General features: G+C 46.1%; 1 protein-coding gene across 7 annotated transcripts in view; it reads left to right on the forward strand.

The window, feature by feature from the left end:
- mpp7a (MAGUK p55 scaffold protein 7a) overlaps window positions 1–20,248 on the forward strand; it is a 63,131-nt gene that overhangs the window by 18,793 nt on the left and 24,090 nt on the right. For all 7 annotated transcript variants that reach the window (XM_029842470.1, XM_029842463.1, XM_029842464.1 and 4 more), the window contains exons 3-4: window positions 11,718–11,836; window positions 17,313–17,390. In XM_029842470.1, the coding sequence (XP_029698330.1) occupies window positions 11,718–11,836; window positions 17,313–17,390 (197 nt within the window). The remainder of the gene's footprint in view (window positions 1–11,717; window positions 11,837–17,312; window positions 17,391–20,248) is intronic.

Consider the following 20,248-nt stretch of genomic DNA (forward strand, 5'->3'; position numbering starts at 1 on the left):
AGGAGGCTGAGGTCTTTTGGTGTGCAGGGACCACTCCTGAGGATATTCTATGACTCTGTGGTGGGATCAGCCATCTTCTATGGGATTGTCTGCTGGGTCCAGTAGCATCACAGCTGTCCGTGACAGGAAGAGGATAGGACAGGACAGGAAGAGGATGGACAGACTGGTAAGGAGGGCCAGCTCTGTCCTGGGATGTCCCCTGGACTCGGTGGAGGTGGTGGGAAACGGAAGGATGATGGCTAAGCCGTCATCCATGTTGAACAACACGTCCCACCCCCTACAGGACACCCTGGCAGCACTGGGCAGCTCATTCAGTGAGCGGGTGCTCCACCCTCGCTGTGTGAAGGAGAGGTATCGCAGATCTTTCCTGCCGGCTGCTGTCAGACTGTACAATAAACATAACGCCCGCTAGCACAATCTGAATATTATATATTCTGATAATGTATATTGTATTCACCCTCTGTACTATGTACAGGTATACAGGGGCTGAGTATCCATTTTCCTGGATTATTGTACATATACATCCTCTTTGTATATTCCAAATTCTATTCTATTCGATTTTATCTTATTTTTCTCTGCGTGCTCTTGCTGTTGTTGCACTATAAATTTTCCCGTGTGGGACAATAAAGGACCTGAATCTGAATCTGAAAAAACAAACAAATCAAATAACACCAGAGCAGGACCGCCAGAATCAAGTCACTGTGATCTTTAGTGCTGAAGGCTTGGCACAATCTTGTTTCCTTTTTGTTTCCCTTTTCTCATTTTAAATCACTTCTGTGGGACACACTTGGAGATCTATGCCCTCTTTACAGGGTTCAGTAATCTTACCTCCTCTTCTCTTCTATTCTTCCGGTGAGACGGGGATGAGCGGAGGAGCGATTGAGCGAGTGAAAACTGCGTGAAAGCGCTTTTTTTACTATCCTTTCTTGTGTGTGTGTAAATGCTGGACAATATAGTTTAATTTATTGTGGTGTTTTTCGGGTTTATATTTAGTTTAACAACTGCTTGGGCGAGTGTGTGGGGTGGCTGACTGTGTGCTGCCATCATGGCGGCCAACGCCGGTTTGACCGTGTTAAGTCGGAAGCACAGAATCAAGGTGGGAGCTGGCTCCGTGCTTAGTGTGGAGGAGGTCGCTCTGGGCCAAAAAATTGGCCACAGCTCGGTGACATCCACCGCCCGAATGAACAGGGCAGTCGTATTGTTCTTGGAAAAGGTGGAACAGGTGAACAAGTTAGTGGAGATGGGGATCACTGTGGGCAGACAGTTCATCCAAGTAAACCCGCTGACACAACCGGCGGCAAGGATTACTCTGTCCAACGTGCCGCCGTTTATTAGCGACAAGTTCCTGGTAAGGGAGCTGTCCTGGCATGGGAAAGTGGTTTTCCCCTATTCGAAAGATGCTGTCAGAGGAGTTTAATTATAATTATTGTCCATCGTCCGAGTGGATGATTTTGATTACACCCTTTTTGCAACCTCCTCCGGCCTAAAGTTTTTCAACTTCGGCGAGGAGGGGCACCTGGCCAGGGCTTGTCTGAGCCGCGTGGACCCGGACGCGCCGGTGGTGGGGCCCGCCGCTCCCACTATGACCCTGCGGCCCGTTCCGGCGGTGAGGCGTCGGTGGTTCGGTGCGGAGGGTGGCCCCACTGTCCCGGACAGAGCGGTGGCGGAGTTACACGCAGAGGAGAAATGGGGCGAGTGCGTGAGTGAGGTGAGTGGAGGGAGTAAGAATGTAGAGATGGTGGTGGAAATGAATGGTGAGAGTGGTGAAGCAGGGGAGAAGGTGGATTTAACTGGGGTGGTGTGATGATTGATGTGGAGTGTGACTCAAATGAACTGGGGAAAAATGGTGAGGTAATGGGCGAAACAGTTGAACTGGGTGAGGCAGGAGAGACGGGACATGATCCAAACAGGTGAGCTGGGTAGAGTGAGTGAGGTGATAGGTGAACTTGGGGTGCCAGGGATAGCGGCTGGCGAGCTGGGTGAGGGAGGAGTGAGCACAGGGGAGCGAGGTGAGGGGGCAGTGAGCACAGGGGAGCGAGGTGAGGGGGCAGTGATCACAGGGGAGCGAGGTGAGGGGGCAGTGGGCAAGGTGAGGAAGCAGTGGGCGCAGGTGAAGGCACTAGTGGTGCGTCCGAGTGGTGGCTTGTTCCAGCGAAGCGGCAGAACAAGCGAAAAAGCGCTATGAAGGACAAGGGGGGTAAAACTGGAAGGATGGAGGATGCAGCCGCAGGCACAGACACCAGCGACTGCGAGTCCACGTCGGACTGCAGTGAACTGTCCGACTGTCTGACAGGCAGGATTTTGACTTGTACCCTCCAAGCCTGTTTAAAAAGTTCCTTACGCAGACTAAGGGCATGAAAGGCCTTGCTTTTTAATTAGGAATAAGGCAACGTCGGATCTCACCGACCCAGAAATCTTTAGGCTGAGGAAGCACATGGGCAAGGCAAAAAAAACAACTCAATTGAAAACATTTATGATGTTTCCTTGCATTTATTTTTACTGTCTTTGTTTTTTTTTCTCCCTCACCATGAATAAATTCAAAATTGGAACATTGAATGTCAATGGAGCCAGGGATGCAAAAAAACGGGCACTTGTGTTCGACACAGCAAGAAGAGAATGCGTCGATGTCATGTTCCTCCAGGAGACCCATGGCGACAGAGGCATCGAAGCAGACTGGGAGAAGGAGTGCGAAGGGCAGGCGTTGCTGAGCCACACCACCACCCTCAGTGGTGGAGTGGGCCTCCTTTTTTCGAGAGGCTTCACTCCATCATCCCTGGAGGTGGAGCATGTGGTGAGGGGACGGTGTTTGCTGGTGAAGGCGCGCCTCCAGAACCACTCCTTGGTTTATATTAATATTTATGCTCCCACCAATGGTACAGAGAGGAAGAGCTTTTTAGAAAAAGTCAGCACTGCTTTAAATGGTTGTAGGGATGAAGAGTTTTTATTCCTGGGTGAGGATTTTAACTGCACAGAGTCTTTTTTAGACCACGACCATGCAGAGCCTCATCCAGCCTCGCAACATTGCCTGAGACAGCTGGCCTATTCTCATGGCCTGGTGGATGTGTGGAGGAGGATGCACGCAGAAAGCAGGCAATACACTTGGTCCCGCCTAGGTGATGGTAGGATCTCCTCGGCCAGACTTGACCGTTTTTATTGTTTTAGGCATCACTTCAGTGTTTTTAGGCAGTGTAACATCATGCCAGTTGGTTTTACCAATCACTTGTTGGTTTTAGGTGAAGTCACTATAACGAACAATGGGCCAGATTCACGAAGCGTTCTTACGAACAAATTTGTTCTTAAGTCCCACTTACGAACAGTTGACGAAGATTGTGGCATTCACCAATTTCTTCTTATCCTGGATTTATTCGTAGGTAAGAACAAATCCTACGAACACTCAGGAGTACTCTTGCGCACATTTCAGTGCCGACATGTTGGTATGGTTGGGTTTTCTTCTCTTGTGCAGTTCAATAAAATTCAATATTACAATGATAATTCTGTCATATTTATTTATTTATTTGTTTATTTCCTATTTTTGGTGATTTACGGAGAATTTTAAAATTACGTAAATGTGCCAATGACTTAACATTAATCAACCAAATTGGAAACCATGCCAAAACTGTCTTTTTATTTGATTTTATCTTGATTTATTTTATTAGGGGATCGAAGATATGCCCTGGCTCCCTGGTTGTTGACACCACTGACCAAACCTCAGACTCCACAGGAGTTTTATTCAATCAGATGCATGCGCGCAGTCGTTCCACCATTGAACGCACCATCGGCATGTTAAAGGGGCGCTGGATGTGTTTGGACACAGAGCCACAACCCCGTGAGGCTGTGCGTCCTGACGCAATGATGGGGCCAGACTGCAGGCACGCGGTTCACGTTCGAGCGCGATTAATTGCCCGTTTGTGAATAAAATGCATTATTGTCACAATCCGAGCACAGCTTTTACACGTTTATTTTTTTTTTACATTCTTATTTTTTTACATTCTCGTTGATTTCTTTAAGCGATCCCCTAATAAAAGCGTTGGCTATAGTCATCAGGGTTGAGGCAATTTTATCAAGCGTGTTAGCCATCCTTTCTTGATTGTGCAACACGGCGTCAGAAATCAGGCGTGGAGAGGCAAGCTTTGGGCATTTCGCTTTGGGCATTTGGCTGCTTTTTGCTCTGTCTACAGGGTCCTACTGCAGTTCCTTTTATGGGCATTAGTGGGCGGTGACTTATGCTAATCGTATGTTAATTAGACTCACCTGGCACGCGCTTTCAACTTACGAACAGATGGCATTCATCAATCTAAGAACACAGCTGCGAACAATTCTGGGGCTTACGAACGCGTTGATGAATCCGACATAGGGTTTTCTTAAAAAACTTCTTAAGGACAACTTAAGAAAGAATCTAAGAAGATTCGTAAGAACATATTGGTGAATCGGGCCCATTGTGCCCAGGAGTGCATACTGGCATTTTAACTCCAGCCTAGCCCAGAACAAAAGTTTTAGAGAGGTTTTATGTCATTTCTGGTCAGAAAAGAAAAATCCGATTTTACATGCTTAGCACAGTGGCGGGACCATGGTAAATTAGAGGTACAGCTCCTGTGCCAGCAGTATACTGTCAATGCCACGCAGGACACACGCAGGTCGATAAAAGACCGAGAGATATAGATAGTGGCGCTAGAGGCGATTGGCAGCTCCACAGGAGATTGAGGTTGTATTGAAATCCTCCAATCCAAAAAAATGGCCTTGGCCAGCCTGCTGGACAATCAGGTACAGGGCGCACTGGTCAGGTCCCAGATTCAGGACCTCACTGAGATGGATGCTCCCTCTAGCTTCTTTTTTGGGCTGGAGAAAAACGCGGACAGAACCTAATAATCCATTCACTGTTTTCGAGCACAGGGCAGGAACTCGTGGAGCTGGGGCAGATAAGGAAGCGGGCAGTGGAGTTCTTTTCCTCCTTATACAAGAGTGAGTTCTGCAGGGATCACGGCCTGTTCAATGAGTTCTGCGGGGACCTTCCTCGGGTCTCTGAGGAGACAAACTCGCGGCTGGACAGGCCGTTGCAACTTGACGAGCTCCATGCTGCCCTCCTCAGCATGAAAGGAAGGAAAGCTCCAGGTGTCGATGGGCTCACGGTAGAGTTCCGGTTTGACCGTGTTAAGTCGGAAGCACAGAATCAAGGTGGGAGCTGGCTCCGTGCTTAGTGTGGAGGAGGTCGCTCTGGGCCAAAAAATTGGCCACAGCTCGGTGACATCCACCGCCCGAATGAACAGGGCAGTCGTATTGTTCTTGGAAAAGGTGGAACAGGTGAACAAGTTAGTGGAGATGGGGATCACTGTGGGCAGACAGTTCATCCAAGTAAACCCGCTGACACAACCGGCGGCAAGGATTACTCTGTCCAACGTGCCGCCGTTTATTAGCGACAAGTTCCTGGTAAGGGAGCTGTCCTGGCATGGGAAAGTGGTTTTCCCCTATTCGAAAGATGCTGTCAGAGGAGTTTAATTATAATTATTGTCCATCGTCCGAGTGGATGATTTTGATTACACCCTTTTTGCAACCTCCTCCGGCCTAAAGTTTTTCAACTTCGGCGAGGAGGGGCACCTGGCCAGGGCTTGTCTGAGCCGCGTGGACCCGGACGCGCCGGTGGTGGGGCCCGCCGCTCCCACTATGACCCTGCGGCCCGTTCCGGCGGTGAGGCGTCGGTGGTTCGGTGCGGAGGGTGGCCCCACTGTCCCGGACAGAGCGGTGGCGGAGTTACACGCAGAGGAGAAATGGGGCGAGTGCGTGAGTGAGGTGAGTGGAGGGAGTAAGAATGTAGAGATGGTGGTGGAAATGAATGGTGAGAGTGGTGAAGCAGGGGAGAAGGTGGATTTAACTGGGGTGGTGTGATGATTGATGTGGAGTGTGACTCAAATGAACTGGGGAAAAATGGTGAGGTAATGGGCGAAACAGTTGAACTGGGTGAGGCAGGAGAGACGGGACATGATCCAAACAGGTGAGCTGGGTAGAGTGAGTGAGGTGATAGGTGAACTTGGGGTGCCAGGGATAGCGGCTGGCGAGCTGGGTGAGGGAGGAGTGAGCACAGGGGAGCGAGGTGAGGGGGCAGTGAGCACAGGGGAGCGAGGTGAGGGGGCAGTGATCACAGGGGAGCGAGGTGAGGGGGCAGTGGGCAAGGTGAGGAAGCAGTGGGCGCAGGTGAAGGCACTAGTGGTGCGTCCGAGTGGTGGCTTGTTCCAGCGAAGCGGCAGAACAAGCGAAAAAGCGCTATGAAGGACAAGGGGGGTAAAACTGGAAGGATGGAGGATGCAGCCGCAGGCACAGACACCAGCGACTGCGAGTCCACGTCGGACTGCAGTGAACTGTCCGACTGTCTGACAGGCAGGATTTTGACTTGTACCCTCCAAGCCTGTTTAAAAAGTTCCTTACGCAGACTAAGGGCATGAAAGGCCTTGCTTTTTAATTAGGAATAAGGCAACGTCGGATCTCACCGACCCAGAAATCTTTAGGCTGAGGAAGCACATGGGCAAGGCAAAAAAAACAACTCAATTGAAAACATTTATGATGTTTCCTTGCATTTATTTTTACTGTCTTTGTTTTTTTTTCTCCCTCACCATGAATAAATTCAAAATTGGAACATTGAATGTCAATGGAGCCAGGGATGCAAAAAAACGGGCACTTGTGTTCGACACAGCAAGAAGAGAATGCGTCGATGTCATGTTCCTCCAGGAGACCCATGGCGACAGAGGCATCGAAGCAGACTGGGAGAAGGAGTGCGAAGGGCAGGCGTTGCTGAGCCACACCACCACCCTCAGTGGTGGAGTGGGCCTCCTTTTTTCGAGAGGCTTCACTCCATCATCCCTGGAGGTGGAGCATGTGGTGAGGGGACGGTGTTTGCTGGTGAAGGCGCGCCTCCAGAACCACTCCTTGGTTTATATTAATATTTATGCTCCCACCAATGGTACAGAGAGGAAGAGCTTTTTAGAAAAAGTCAGCACTGCTTTAAATGGTTGTAGGGATGAAGAGTTTTTATTCCTGGGTGAGGATTTTAACTGCACAGAGTCTTTTTTAGACCACGACCATGCAGAGCCTCATCCAGCCTCGCAACATTGCCTGAGACAGCTGGCCTATTCTCATGGCCTGGTGGATGTGTGGAGGAGGATGCACGCAGAAAGCAGGCAATACACTTGGTCCCGCCTAGGTGATGGTAGGATCTCCTCGGCCAGACTTGACCGTTTTTATTGTTTTAGGCATCACTTCAGTGTTTTTAGGCAGTGTAACATCATGCCAGTTGGTTTTACCAATCACTTGTTGGTTTTAGGTGAAGTCACTATAACGAACAATGGGCCAGATTCACGAAGCGTTCTTACGAACAAATTTGTTCTTAAGTCCCACTTACGAACAGTTGACGAAGATTGTGGCATTCACCAATTTCTTCTTATCCTGGATTTATTCGTAGGTAAGAACAAATCCTACGAACACTCAGGAGTACTCTTGCGCACATTTCAGTGCCGACATGTTGGTATGGTTGGGTTTTCTTCTCTTGTGCAGTTCAATAAAATTCAATATTACAATGATAATTCTGTCATATTTATTTATTTATTTGTTTATTTCCTATTTTTGGTGATTTACGGAGAATTTTAAAATTACGTAAATGTGCCAATGACTTAACATTAATCAACCAAATTGGAAACCATGCCAAAACTGTCTTTTTATTTGATTTTATCTTGATTTATTTTATTAGGGGATCGAAGATATGCCCTGGCTCCCTGGTTGTTGACACCACTGACCAAACCTCAGACTCCACAGGAGTTTTATTCAATCAGATGCATGCGCGCAGTCGCTCCACCATTGAACGCACCATCGGCATGTTAAAGGGGCGCTGGATGTGTTTGGACACAGAGCCACAACCCCGTGAGGCTGTGCGTCCTGACGCAATGATGGGGCCAGACTGCAGGCACGCGGTTCACGTTCGAGCGCGATTAATTGCCCGTTTGTGAATAAAATGCATTATTGTCACAATCCGAGCACAGCTTTTACACGTTTATTTTTTTTTTACATTCTTATTTTTTTACATTCTCGTTGATTTCTTTAAGCGATCCCCTAATAAAAGCGTTGGCTATAGTCATCAGGGTTGAGGCAATTTTATCAAGCGTGTTAGCCATCCTTTCTTGATTGTGCAACACGGCGTCAGAAATCAGGCGTGGAGAGGCAAGCTTTGGGCATTTCGCTTTGGGCATTTGGCTGCTTTTTGCTCTGTCTACAGGGTCCTACTGCAGTTCCTTTTATGGGCATTAGTGGGCGGTGACTTATGCTAATCGTATGTTAATTAGACTCACCTGGCACGCGCTTTCAACTTACGAACAGATGGCATTCATCAATCTAAGAACACAGCTGCGAACAATTCTGGGGCTTACGAACGCGTTGATGAATCCGACATAGGGTTTTCTTAAAAAACTTCTTAAGGACAACTTAAGAAAGAATCTAAGAAGATTCGTAAGAACATATTGGTGAATCGGGCCCATTGTGCCCAGGAGTGCATACTGGCATTTTAACTCCAGCCTAGCCCAGAACAAAAGTTTTAGAGAGGTTTTATGTCATTTCTGGTCAGAAAAGAAAAATCCGATTTTACATGCTTAGCACAGTGGCGGGACCATGGTAAATTAGAGGTACAGCTCCTGTGCCAGCAGTATACTGTCAATGCCACGCAGGACACACGCAGGTCGATAAAAGACCGAGAGATATAGATAGTGGCGCTAGAGGCGATTGGCAGCTCCACAGGAGATTGAGGTTGTATTGAAATCCTCCAATCCAAAAAAATGGCCTTGGCCAGCCTGCTGGACAATCAGGTACAGGGCGCACTGGTCAGGTCCCAGATTCAGGACCTCACTGAGATGGATGCTCCCTCTAGCTTCTTTTTTGGGCTGGAGAAAAACGCGGACAGAACCTAATAATCCATTCACTGTTTTCGAGCACAGGGCAGGAACTCGTGGAGCTGGGGCAGATAAGGAAGCGGGCAGTGGAGTTCTTTTCCTCCTTATACAAGAGTGAGTTCTGCAGGGATCACGGCCTGTTCAATGAGTTCTGCGGGGACCTTCCTCGGGTCTCTGAGGAGACAAACTCGCGGCTGGACAGGCCGTTGCAACTTGACGAGCTCCATGCTGCCCTCCTCAGCATGAAAGGAAGGAAAGCTCCAGGTGTCGATGGGCTCACGGTAGAGTTCCTCAAAGCCTTCTGGGATATTGTGGCCCACGACATGCTGGAGGTATTCAACGAGAGCTTGGCCTCGGGTTCCCTGCCGTTGTCCTGTAGGAGAGCGGTGGTCACCCTCCTGCCAAAAAAGGGCAACCTGCAGGAGATTAAGAACTGGCACTCCATGTCTCTTCTGTGTATGGATTATAGGATTCTGTCCAAGACTTTGGCCTCCAGGCTCAGAGAAGCTATGGAGCAGGTCATCCACCAGGACCAGACTTACTGTGTGCCCGACAGGTCCATAGTAGATAACGTCCACCTAATTCGGGATATTTTGGAAGTCTCTAGGTCATTGGATGTTGATACTGGTCTCATTTCGTTAGACCAGGAAAAGGCTTTTGACCGGGTTGAACATGAGTTCCTCTGGAAGGTGATGGAAAGGTTCGGGTTCAGCCCTGGCTTCATAGCAATGATCCGCGTCCTGTACTGTGACATTGTGAATATGCTGAAGTTCAATGGCAGTCTGTGTGCCCCATTCAGGGTGCGTAGAAGCGTCCGGCAGGGCTGCGCCCTCCTTGGAATGCTCTACGCTCTCTCCCTCGAACCCCTCCTCTCTAGGATCCGTACAAACATGGACGGCCTGGTTTTGCAATCCTTTTACAAAAAAATAGTTTTATCTGCCTACGCAGACAATATAATAATTGTGGTGCGTAGGCAGAGTGATGTGGACACCCTATTTAATTTAACGATTTTATTCAACCGCCCGTCCGCGGCCAGGGTCAACTGGCACAAGAGTAAAGCCCTGGCCGTTGGCAGGTGGACAAATGGTCTGCCGGTCCTTCCCCAGGATCTTGCCTGGCGAAGGGACGGCCTAAAATACCTAGGTGTTTTTATTGGAGACGAATAAACTCAAAAAAGAAATTGGCTAGACACATTGGAAAAGGTAGAAGAAAAAAATTCAAAAATGGAAATGGCTCCTCCCCCGCATGTCGTACAGAGGCAGAACTCTTGTCCTCAATAACCTGGTGGCCTCTGTGCTTTGGCACCGGCTCAGTTGCATGGAGCCACCCTCAGGGTTGCTAGCACAACTTCAGACAAGAGTTCTGGCTTTCTTCTGGGATGGCATGCATTGGGTCCAGCAGGGGGTGTTGTACTTGCCTAGAGAGGAGGGAGGACAGGGCCTGTACAGAGGTTTTTAACAGGGCTGGCGAACCTAATGTGGAGAGATGTGGCCAGATGTGTCTTCAGACGGGTGAGTAACTTGGATGATGCTCTGGATGATGAACACTGATAAATATGAACACTGGATGATGCTCAGTTTTTGACTAACTTTAAATTTGCAAAATTAAATGGGCTACCTCCATTTTATCAAAGTGTTGTTAAGGCATGGGCCCTTTTTAAAGTTGAAAAAAGAACGAGCTATGACTCTCTGTATTGGCTGCTAAGGGAACCCACGGTGCACGGAGCCAGGCTGGACGTCTCGGCCGAAGCCACGCCAAGACTGACGGCTGCACTGTGGCGGACCCGGACCTTACTCTTCCAGCACGTAGTGGCCGTGGCAGGGCCAGACCTAACGGGCGCGGAGGCAGTGGGTTCCCTGTTGGGCATCCGCTCTACTCAGGCAGCTGAGGGGGTGCGTTGGCTATGGAGGAACAGACTCAGCACGAGAGAGAGGCTCTAGGAACAACAAAATTTCAAAAACTGGAGATAATGAGGCCGCCTCTGTGTGGTGCTGCAATGTCCGGTGTAGGCTGAGGTTGGAGTTTGGTTTTCATAAAATGATAAACAACCTCGGCCAATTCCGCGATATATGGTGTCACAGAAATGTACTATGCACTGTTACGGAGGATCATTTGCACTTTACACACCCCCTTGTGGGATAAATTGTATTGTTGTTTTCTTAATATGTATTATTATTATTATTATAATAAATATTGTTGTTGTTCTTTGTTTTTTCTAAACAGGGCATTTTGTGGCCCTGTGTAAATTTGTGATTAAAGTATTTTTGCAAAAATCAAAAATCTCTTCTATTCCCCTTTTCTTTCCTCTGTCACTCATTTTTTTCCCCTTCTGTTGTAAAGGGGAACCACCACCTTGTTCCAACCCAACACTTCTTTGTACTGCTCCATTATTGCTCTCTTTGTCCTAAGTGTTTTGCTTCCCTTCTGATTAATCATAAAACCATCAGGCTCAACTTGCTTCCATGTAAGGTTTCCCATGTAAAGTTAAAATATTCATCCAGTCAGGTCCACAAACCTCAAAAGATCATTTCAATTGTTTTTGATGTGGTCATTACTCAAACTGTACTGGTCCCTCCTACTGTCACTATCAAATGTTACTTGGACACTTTATAGATGATATGCATTGATAGAACAGCAGACAACCCTTAATTCATATTCTTTGCCTATTGAAGTATATTCTGTGTTTTCTAGTGAGGGTGTGTGTGCATGTGTGTCTTTATGTTTCTGTTCTGTACTGCCAGCATTTATTAAAGGTCACCCTGCTGATATCTTCATGTTTTGTTTGCCCATCTCCAGGGTTTTATGACTTGCTGGTGTCTCTGCCCTCGCAGTTGCAGCCACATGTCATTCATCCAGAGGACAGTACCTTTCTTAAGGATCTGTTTGGAGAAAAAAGCCTCTACTCTTTAATCAAGGTAAAGGAAATTCATATTCATTAAAATTTTAATTAATAGTATTTTTTTATTTTAGTTAAATGTTGCAAATTGGTGAAAAGCATGGTCAAAAGATTGGTGTTAACTTTGTTTCACTGTCAACAAGTCGATATGGTATTTTAAGGTAAAAAGTACATTCTGACTCAATAAATATTAGTGGGAATGAACTACCGTATTTTCTGGACTATATGTCGCTCTGGAGTTTAAGTCGCAGCAGCCAAAAAATGCATAATAAAGAAGAAAAATAGATATATAAGTCGCATTTTGGGGGAAAATTTATTTGATAAAATCTGAGACCAAGAACATACATTTCATCTTGAAAGGCAATTTAAAATAATAATGGATTTGCAATAGTGTTACTGTATGCTAACGTTACACATTCAGCTACATGACCCACAACGAACTGAGTACGTGTCTGCTTTGTTAACATAAAATATTAACAGTTATTCAGATAACTATAGCATATAGAACATCCAAGCAAGTTTACCAAACAATCAAGTCTCACTCCATCGACGCGTCGCTTCTTCTTCTGCGTCGCTAGAGGAACTCGTTCCTCAGGTACAGGTACACAAGCCTGGAACACCCTCTTGTGGTTGTCAGTGTGAAAATAACGAACATGTGAAATTATGTGATAATGTATTTATTTCACATATAAATCGTTCTGGAGTATAAGTCGCACCCCCTGACAAACTATGAAAAGAAGTGCGACTTATTGTCCGGTAAATATAATTACAGTGAACAAGGCAGAGCTGTGGGGTATCACCGAAAAGTTCTCAAACCAATAGAACCCATGTTTCACTGTTTCTCAGACTTTTCAAGTGCATTTTTGTTCAAAAGTAACAGCTTTTGCATACGTACATTCACATATGCAGTGTAAACCAAAATGATTATATCCCATAATATGGGCCTCTTTTAGCTCCGAAACCTGATTTAATTTCATAGTGTTCAGGAAATATGCAGATTGCATATTGGGCTTTTGTTTTTTACAGATTTAATTAAAATCAATAAAGTATATGTACCATAAATTCCGGACTATAAGCCGCTACTTTTTTCTACACTTTAAACACTGCGGCTTATTCTACGGTCCGGCTTATTCGTGTTTTTTTGTGGCGCCAAAAACATTTTGCCTGGCAACAGTAGATCAATAAAATTGATGAGAGGTCCAGACAGAGGTCCAATAAAATTGTGTGATCAGTCAAGTGCACTACCACAACTATTGTCATTTTTACTAACCCTCATCAACTTGGAAAATACCGGTACTAGAAGAAAAGCATATGATGCGGCTCTTAAGTTAAAAATGATCACTTTGGCGGTTGAAGAAGGAAATCGAGCTGCCGCACGTAATCTTGGCATAAATGAATCAATGGTGAGAAGGTGGAGACGCCAGCATGAAGAACTGATCCAAAGCAAAAAGACGACATGCTGTTAGAGGTAATTATAGCAGGTGGTCCGAGCTTGAAAACTTTCTGGAAGACTGGGTCAGCACACAGAGAGCGGTGTTTCCACTGTACAAATCAGACTGAAGGCAAAAGCAATCGCCACCGAGATGAAAACAGAAGATTTTAGAGGTGGGCCATCATGGTGTTTTAGATTCATGAAACGAAAAGGCCTGTCCATTAGGGCACGCACGACTTTGTGTCAGCAGCTCCCTCCCGACTACGAGGATAAACTTGCTTCATTCCACACATTCACTCAAACAAAGATAACGGATAATTCCATTGGGCCAGATGATATCGTAAATATGGATGAAGTACCTCTGACGTTTGACCTGCCTCTTACTCAGACTGTAAATAAAAAAGGTGACTCGTCCATCACACTGAAAACAGGCCATAAGAGAATGCATTTTACCTGTGTTCTGAGTTGCACAGCATCCGGATTGAAGCTTCCTCCTATGGTGAGTTTTAAGCGGCTGACAATGCCAAAAGAAAAATTCCCAAAAGACGTCGTAGTGAAAGTAAATATGAAAGGTTGGATGATGGAGAGCCTGATGAAGGATTGGCTCAGAGAGTGTTACTCAAAGCGACTGGGGGGCTTTTTTCGCAAAAAAAAGTATTGCTCGTTATGGACAGCATGAGAGCCCATGTAACAGTTGGTGAAAGCTGTCATCAAAAGCACAAACTCAATTCCAGCTGTGATTCCTGGAGGTACCACTAAGTATCTTCAGCCACTGGACATCAGCGTGAACCGGGCATTTAAAGTGGCACTGCGCGAAGAGTGGGAGACTTGGATGACAAGCGGTGGAAAATCTTTTACCAAAACAGGCCGCAGGCGAAGAGCATCTTTAAATCAAGTCTGTCAGTGGATCCTAAATGCCTGGAGCCGAGTCAAAACATCAACCATCACCAACGGATTCCGAAAGGCCGGACTGACACGTTATGAAGAGGAAGGTGTGCACTCAAGTGACATCGAAAATGAGGAGAATGATGTACTAAGTGATAAGATCCTGAGGCTTTGTGGTGAATTTCTTCTGATGGTAACCGAGATGTGTTGATGAGGAAGGAATCTTCACAGACACCGTCTTGGTTTAAAGAGATGTTTATTGGAAAGAAAAGTCAGGCATCAATCGGACGCTGCAGCTTGTCCGCGGGAGGTCTCGTGGTCCTGATGGTGAAGATCCAGACTTATTCCAGTAGCGCTCTTTTATACCACCGATTAAACACATTCTTCTCTGATGGCTTCATAACACAGTCTAACTGACCAAATGATATAGAGTCCAATTATTACTAAAAAGGAGGAAGGAGAAGGAAGGAGAAAGGCATCCATCATAAGCCTATGAAACGTAAAAGTCTCAGGAGACATGAAACACCTGTGAGATAGCGCCAGATTGTCTGGAAAACAAGTCGAGGCCTTACAGATTTCTACCTCCTGCACAGAATGGATACATAGCTGAAAAGTTGAGTTGCAGAGAATAGATACATAGCTTCAGATACTACCGACACTGAAGCAGAGGACTTTGTTGGTTGGTTTTAGTGCACAGGAGGAAGATGAAGAAGGCGAGCAGTGACCTTTCTGGTAGGATTCAGTATATGGTAAATGCTTTTACCAGTTACTTACCAGCAGAACAAATTAGACTCAAGGTAACGGCTGCATTAGCTAGTGCTAAACCTCCAACCTCCAATATCACTAACGGGGAAAAAAGAGACATTGCATCCTTAGCCAAGGACAAGGACATCACCATCTTACCAGCTGACAAAGGTAGGTGCACGGTCTTACTCAATACCACTGACTACGACACCAAAATAATCAATCTTCTGACAGACACCAATACATATGAGAAACTCAAGCGACACCCGACCAGCTCATACAAGAAGAAGGTGGACTTACTACAGAAACTTGAAAAGGATCAAGCCATTGACAGACCACAATACTACCGTCTATATCCAGGAGAAGCAATCCCTTGCATTTATGGATTGCCAAAGATCCACAAACCAGTGACCCCTTTCAGACCAATAGTGAGTAGCATCAATTCTGTAACATATAACATTTCCAAATACTTGGCCTCCATTTTGTCTCCCATGGTTGGTAACACCCTACACCACATCAAAAACTCCCAAGACATTGCTCAAAAGGTCAGTGTACTCGAACTACATCCAGAAGAGACTATGGTATCCTATGATGTCACATCACTCTTCGCATGCATCCCTACCACCAGTGCAATAGACATCATCCACAAGCACCTTCTATTGGACAGAATCTTCCAGCAAGAATAGCCTTAACACCAGCCCAAATCTGCACCATGCTGGACCTGTGTTTGAACACCACCTATTTCCATTACAGAGAAGGCTTCTACAGGCAGAAACATGGCTGTGCCATGGGTTCACAAGTATCCCCCATAGTTGCCAATCTATACATGGAGAAGGTGGAATCCCAGGCCCTGACATCCTTCACAGGAACTTCACCACACCACTGGTTCAGATATGTGGATGACTCCAGGGTCAAAATTTGAACATAAGAATTGGAAGCGTTCGCGAATCACGTCAACAAAACAGACCAGCATATAAAATTCACCCAGGAAGATGTAAAAGGAAACAGTCTGGCCTTTCTGGACTGTGCAGTCAAGATCACCGAGGACAGAAAACTCACCATCAAAGTCTACAGAAAACCTACACATACCGACCAGTACCTCCAGTTTGACTCTCACCACTCACTGGAACACAAGTTGGGAGTGATCAAAACCCTCCAACTCCGGGCCAAAGAAATACCCACCAAATGTCAAGGCAGGAAGAAGGAACAGGACCACATTAAGACAGCTCTCAAAACATGTGGCTACCCAGACTGGGCCTTAACCAAAACCTCAAGAAAACGAGACCCCAGCAAAGAAGAGAAGAGAAACAAACGCCACAGCGTTCGATCCCCCATCTGTTCAGGGTCTCTGAGAAGTTTAGGAGGATGCTCCATTGTTTGTGTCTTGGTGTCTTGTCCTTCGGGTGTACAGAGGCTGGTACACCCGAAGGACAAGACACCAAGACACAAACAATGTAATGTTGTTTATGCTGTACAGTGCCAGGAGGAATGCAAGGAACTGTACATTGGTGAAACCAAACAGCCTCTATACAGAAGAATGGCACAACACAGACGTGCCACCTCTTCAGGTCAGGAATCAGCAGTCCACTTACACTTAAAGGAGAGCGGGCACTCCTTCGAGGACAGCCAAGTACGGATACTGGCCAGACAAGACCGCTGGTTTGAGAGGGGTGTCAAGGAAACTATCCATGTCAAATTGGAAAAACCATCCTTAAACAGAGGTGGTGGGCTGGGGCACTTCCTATCACCCACATACAATGCAGTCCTCCACTCCTTCCAACAACAAACCAAACGTTCACACCATTCCAGGAGACCTGGTGACTCACCACCAAGTGAGCCAGCAGACAAAGGGGAGACACCTCAACCGAAACTAGGTGGACGACCCTACCAACGACCCTCAGGTGACCACTCAGATCATTAACATGCCAATGGTCCACAAGGGCTATATTTTCAAGCTCGGTCCCCAGCGAGTTCAGAACTGAAGAAGCATTCTGGATAGAAGGCGAAACGTCTTCAAAGAGAACAAACACAGTCCAGTTGACAGTGAAAACTACCTTGGATAAGAAAAGTTAAAAAATCCTTAAATGTGATAAAAATTGGATTTAAGTTCTCTGTATAAACATACAAGTGAAAAGAGTGGTTGTTTCTTACCTGTCTGTTTGTCATTCGTTGTCAGTGACTCGTTTCTTACAGGAATAAAAAAATATACCGGTAAAGTTTTTGAGCTATTTTTTCATATTACTACGTGGGATACCTGCGTCTTAAAATCCGGTCTGGCTTGTATAAGTACAAAATTGATTTTCTTTCTAAAATTAGCTTATGCTCCTTTTAATCAGGTACGCTCTGTAGTGCAGAATTTACGGTATAATTTGTGACCTTGCATTGCACCTCCTAGCTTCTAATATACTGTAATAACTGTAATATATTCTTTCAGATCCATGACATTCTACGGCACTATGAGGAAAGCAAACCTTTGCCAGTCTTGGACAGCGCTGTAACTCTGGGTAGTCAAGTAAGACTTTTCAAAACTATCAACCTTTACGTCTTCAGTGTGACTGTTTTTGGGTCTATTTTGTTCCAGTTGTTGGAAGACATCCAGAAAATTTCCAAATCTTTCATGTATTTTTCTAAATTTAAAATGTACATCACCCCTGTTTATTAACTTTGATTTAAAATACAGAAATGTATGGTCCACTCCAATTGTCAGTAAATATTTAAAATATGTCAGTTATTGATGTAAATGGCACATTGTTCTGTTGGCAAGAATTCTTCTGTTGGCAAGTCAGTCATAACATGCATGTACTGTATGTGCCCTCTTGTAATATGGGATTAACTAGACTCTTGTTCCCTTACAACAGCAGAAATGTTTGGGGTAATTCATAAAGATATAGATGTGCTCTGGAGTGCTGTAGCTGTCCCCTACATTGCTTGTCTAAAGCATATTATGATACTGAAACAATACTAAAACCATATACAACTATCCAAACCAGGGAGAAATAATTTACTTGCCTATATGATTTATAACACTGGATGGTAAAAAAACAGATTAAAATATGCACTGTTTTAGAAATGTTTATTTTCATTTATATTCCCCATTAGCATCTTATAAAATCGTACTTCTGACAAAAAAAAAGATACTTGGACATTGAAAAGATATAGAACAAATCCTAATAATGCTCCTAATGTTCTCTCCCTTTACTCTGTACTGTTAACATGCTTTTATGGGATAGATGAATTAGCTAATTTAAATTGGCCTTAGGTCTGAATGTAAATTTGTATGGTTGTTTGGCTTTGGATGTTTAGCTTTGTGATGAGCAGTCCAGGCTGAACCTCATCCTCCTTTTAAAACATAAGCTTTATGCTGTCTTTTGTACTTTGCTTTGTTCTGTAAGTGATTTTTCAAATTTTATTCATCTTCTCATGCCTCACTGCTTTACTTAAACAAAGCAACCACAATATGTTAATAACATGAGGTTCCCGCATCATCATTGGACTTGTCCTCAATAATTGTTTTGCAAAGTTATTGACCCACCAGTCACACCACTAAAAATCCAGTTCTGCCCAAACAGAGTAATTTTTCTTTGTGCACAAATAGTAATGTCCTCAAAAACATGTCTAAACTGACCTACAGACTGAGGAAAAATACATTTGTAAATATGCGGCTTCACCAGAAAGCTGTGTTGGGGTATACTAGTTATTTCAGGAAGAGCAATACATTTGAGTTTTCATCTTTAAGCCAAAGAGCTACTCATTTTATGACATAAGGTCAAAGTTGCTGGCTTAAATGCATAACATCATAACTGCACAAATTTAAACTGTCACAGTAGTGCATGAATTAATGCAAATAGAGTATGTAGAATATGAATGCCTTTTGTTCTAGCACAGCCTGATAATGTTCTCAGTTTTACGATTTCCTCGTTTTTTTCTTTGTTGTTGGTGTTTTATTTTTTTTGTTTTTGTTTTTTTTTAAAAACACTCCCTTCGCCTTCGGGTGGGGGAACGGATCCTGACTGTTGTTTGTGCCTATGGCCCAAACAGCAGTTCAGCGTATCCACTCTTGTTGGAGTCCTTAGAGGGAGTGCTGGAGAGTGCTCCGTCTGGGGGCTCCCTCGTCCTCCTGGGTGACTTCAATGCTCACGTTGGCAGCGACAGTGTGACCTGGAGAGGTGTGATTGAGAAGAACGGCCCCCCTGATCTGAACCCGAGTGGTGTTTTGTTATGTGACTCGTCTTAGGACGCCTTAGGCTGCAGATCGATGATTGACTTTGTGGTCGTGTCATCGGATTTGTGGCCACATGTTCTCGACACCCGGGTGAAGAGAGGGGCAGAGCTGTCAACTGATCTCCAACTGGTGGTGAGTTGGCTCCGATGGTGGGGAAGGGGACCGGACAGACCCGGCAGGCCCAAACGTGTTGTGAGGGTCTGCTGGGAACGCCTGGCAGAGTCTCCTGTCAGAAGGAGCTTCAACTCACACCTCCGGGAGAGCTTTGACCATGTCCCGGGGGAGACAGGGGACATTGAGTCCGCGTGGACAATGTTCCGTGCCTCCATTGTTGAGCCGGCTGACCGGTGCTGCGGCCGCAAGGTGGTTGGTGGCCAATGCCCGAACCCGCTGGTGGACACCAGCTGTGAGGGATGCCGTCAGGCTGAAGAAGGAGTCGTATCGGGCCTTACTGGCCTGTGGGACTCCTGAGGCAGCAGATAGGTACCGGCAGGGCAAGCGGAGTGCAGCTATGGCGGTTTGAAAAGGTTCTGGACCACCATCCGGCGTCTGAGGAAGGGGAAGCAGTGCACTGTCAACACTGTGTATAGTGGCGATGGTGTGCTGCTGACCTCAACTCAGGATGTTGTGGATCGGTGGAAGGAATACTTTGAAGACCTCCTTAATCCCACCAACGTGCCTTCCAGTGAGGAAGCAGGGCCTGGGGACAGGGTCTCGTATCTCCGGGGCTGAAGTTGCCGAGGTAGTCAAAAAACTCCTCGGTGGCAAGGCCCAGGGGGTGGATGAGATCCACCCAGAGTTCCTTAAGGCTCTGGATGTTGTAGGGCTGTCGTGGTTGACTCGACTCTGCAACATCGCGTGGACATCGGGGGCGGTGCCACTGGATTGGCAGACTGGGGTGGAAGTCCCTCTTTTTAAGAAGGGGGACCGGAGGGTGTGTTCCAACTATAGGGGGATCACACTCCTCAGGCTCCCTGGTAAGGTCTATTCAGGGGTACTGGAGAGGAGGGTCCAGGAGGAGCAATGTGGTTTTCGTCCTGGGCGTGGAACGGTGGACAAGCTCTACACCCTCAGCAGGGTCTTCGAGGGTGCATAGGAGTTTGCCCAACCAGTCCACATGTGTTTTGTGGACTTGGAGATGGCTTTCG

The sequence above is a fragment of the Takifugu rubripes genome, chromosome 10 (genome assembly GCF_901000725.2).
Source record: "Takifugu rubripes chromosome 10, fTakRub1.2, whole genome shotgun sequence".
In the NCBI taxonomy this organism is placed as follows: Eukaryota; Metazoa; Chordata; class Actinopteri; order Tetraodontiformes; family Tetraodontidae; genus Takifugu; species Takifugu rubripes.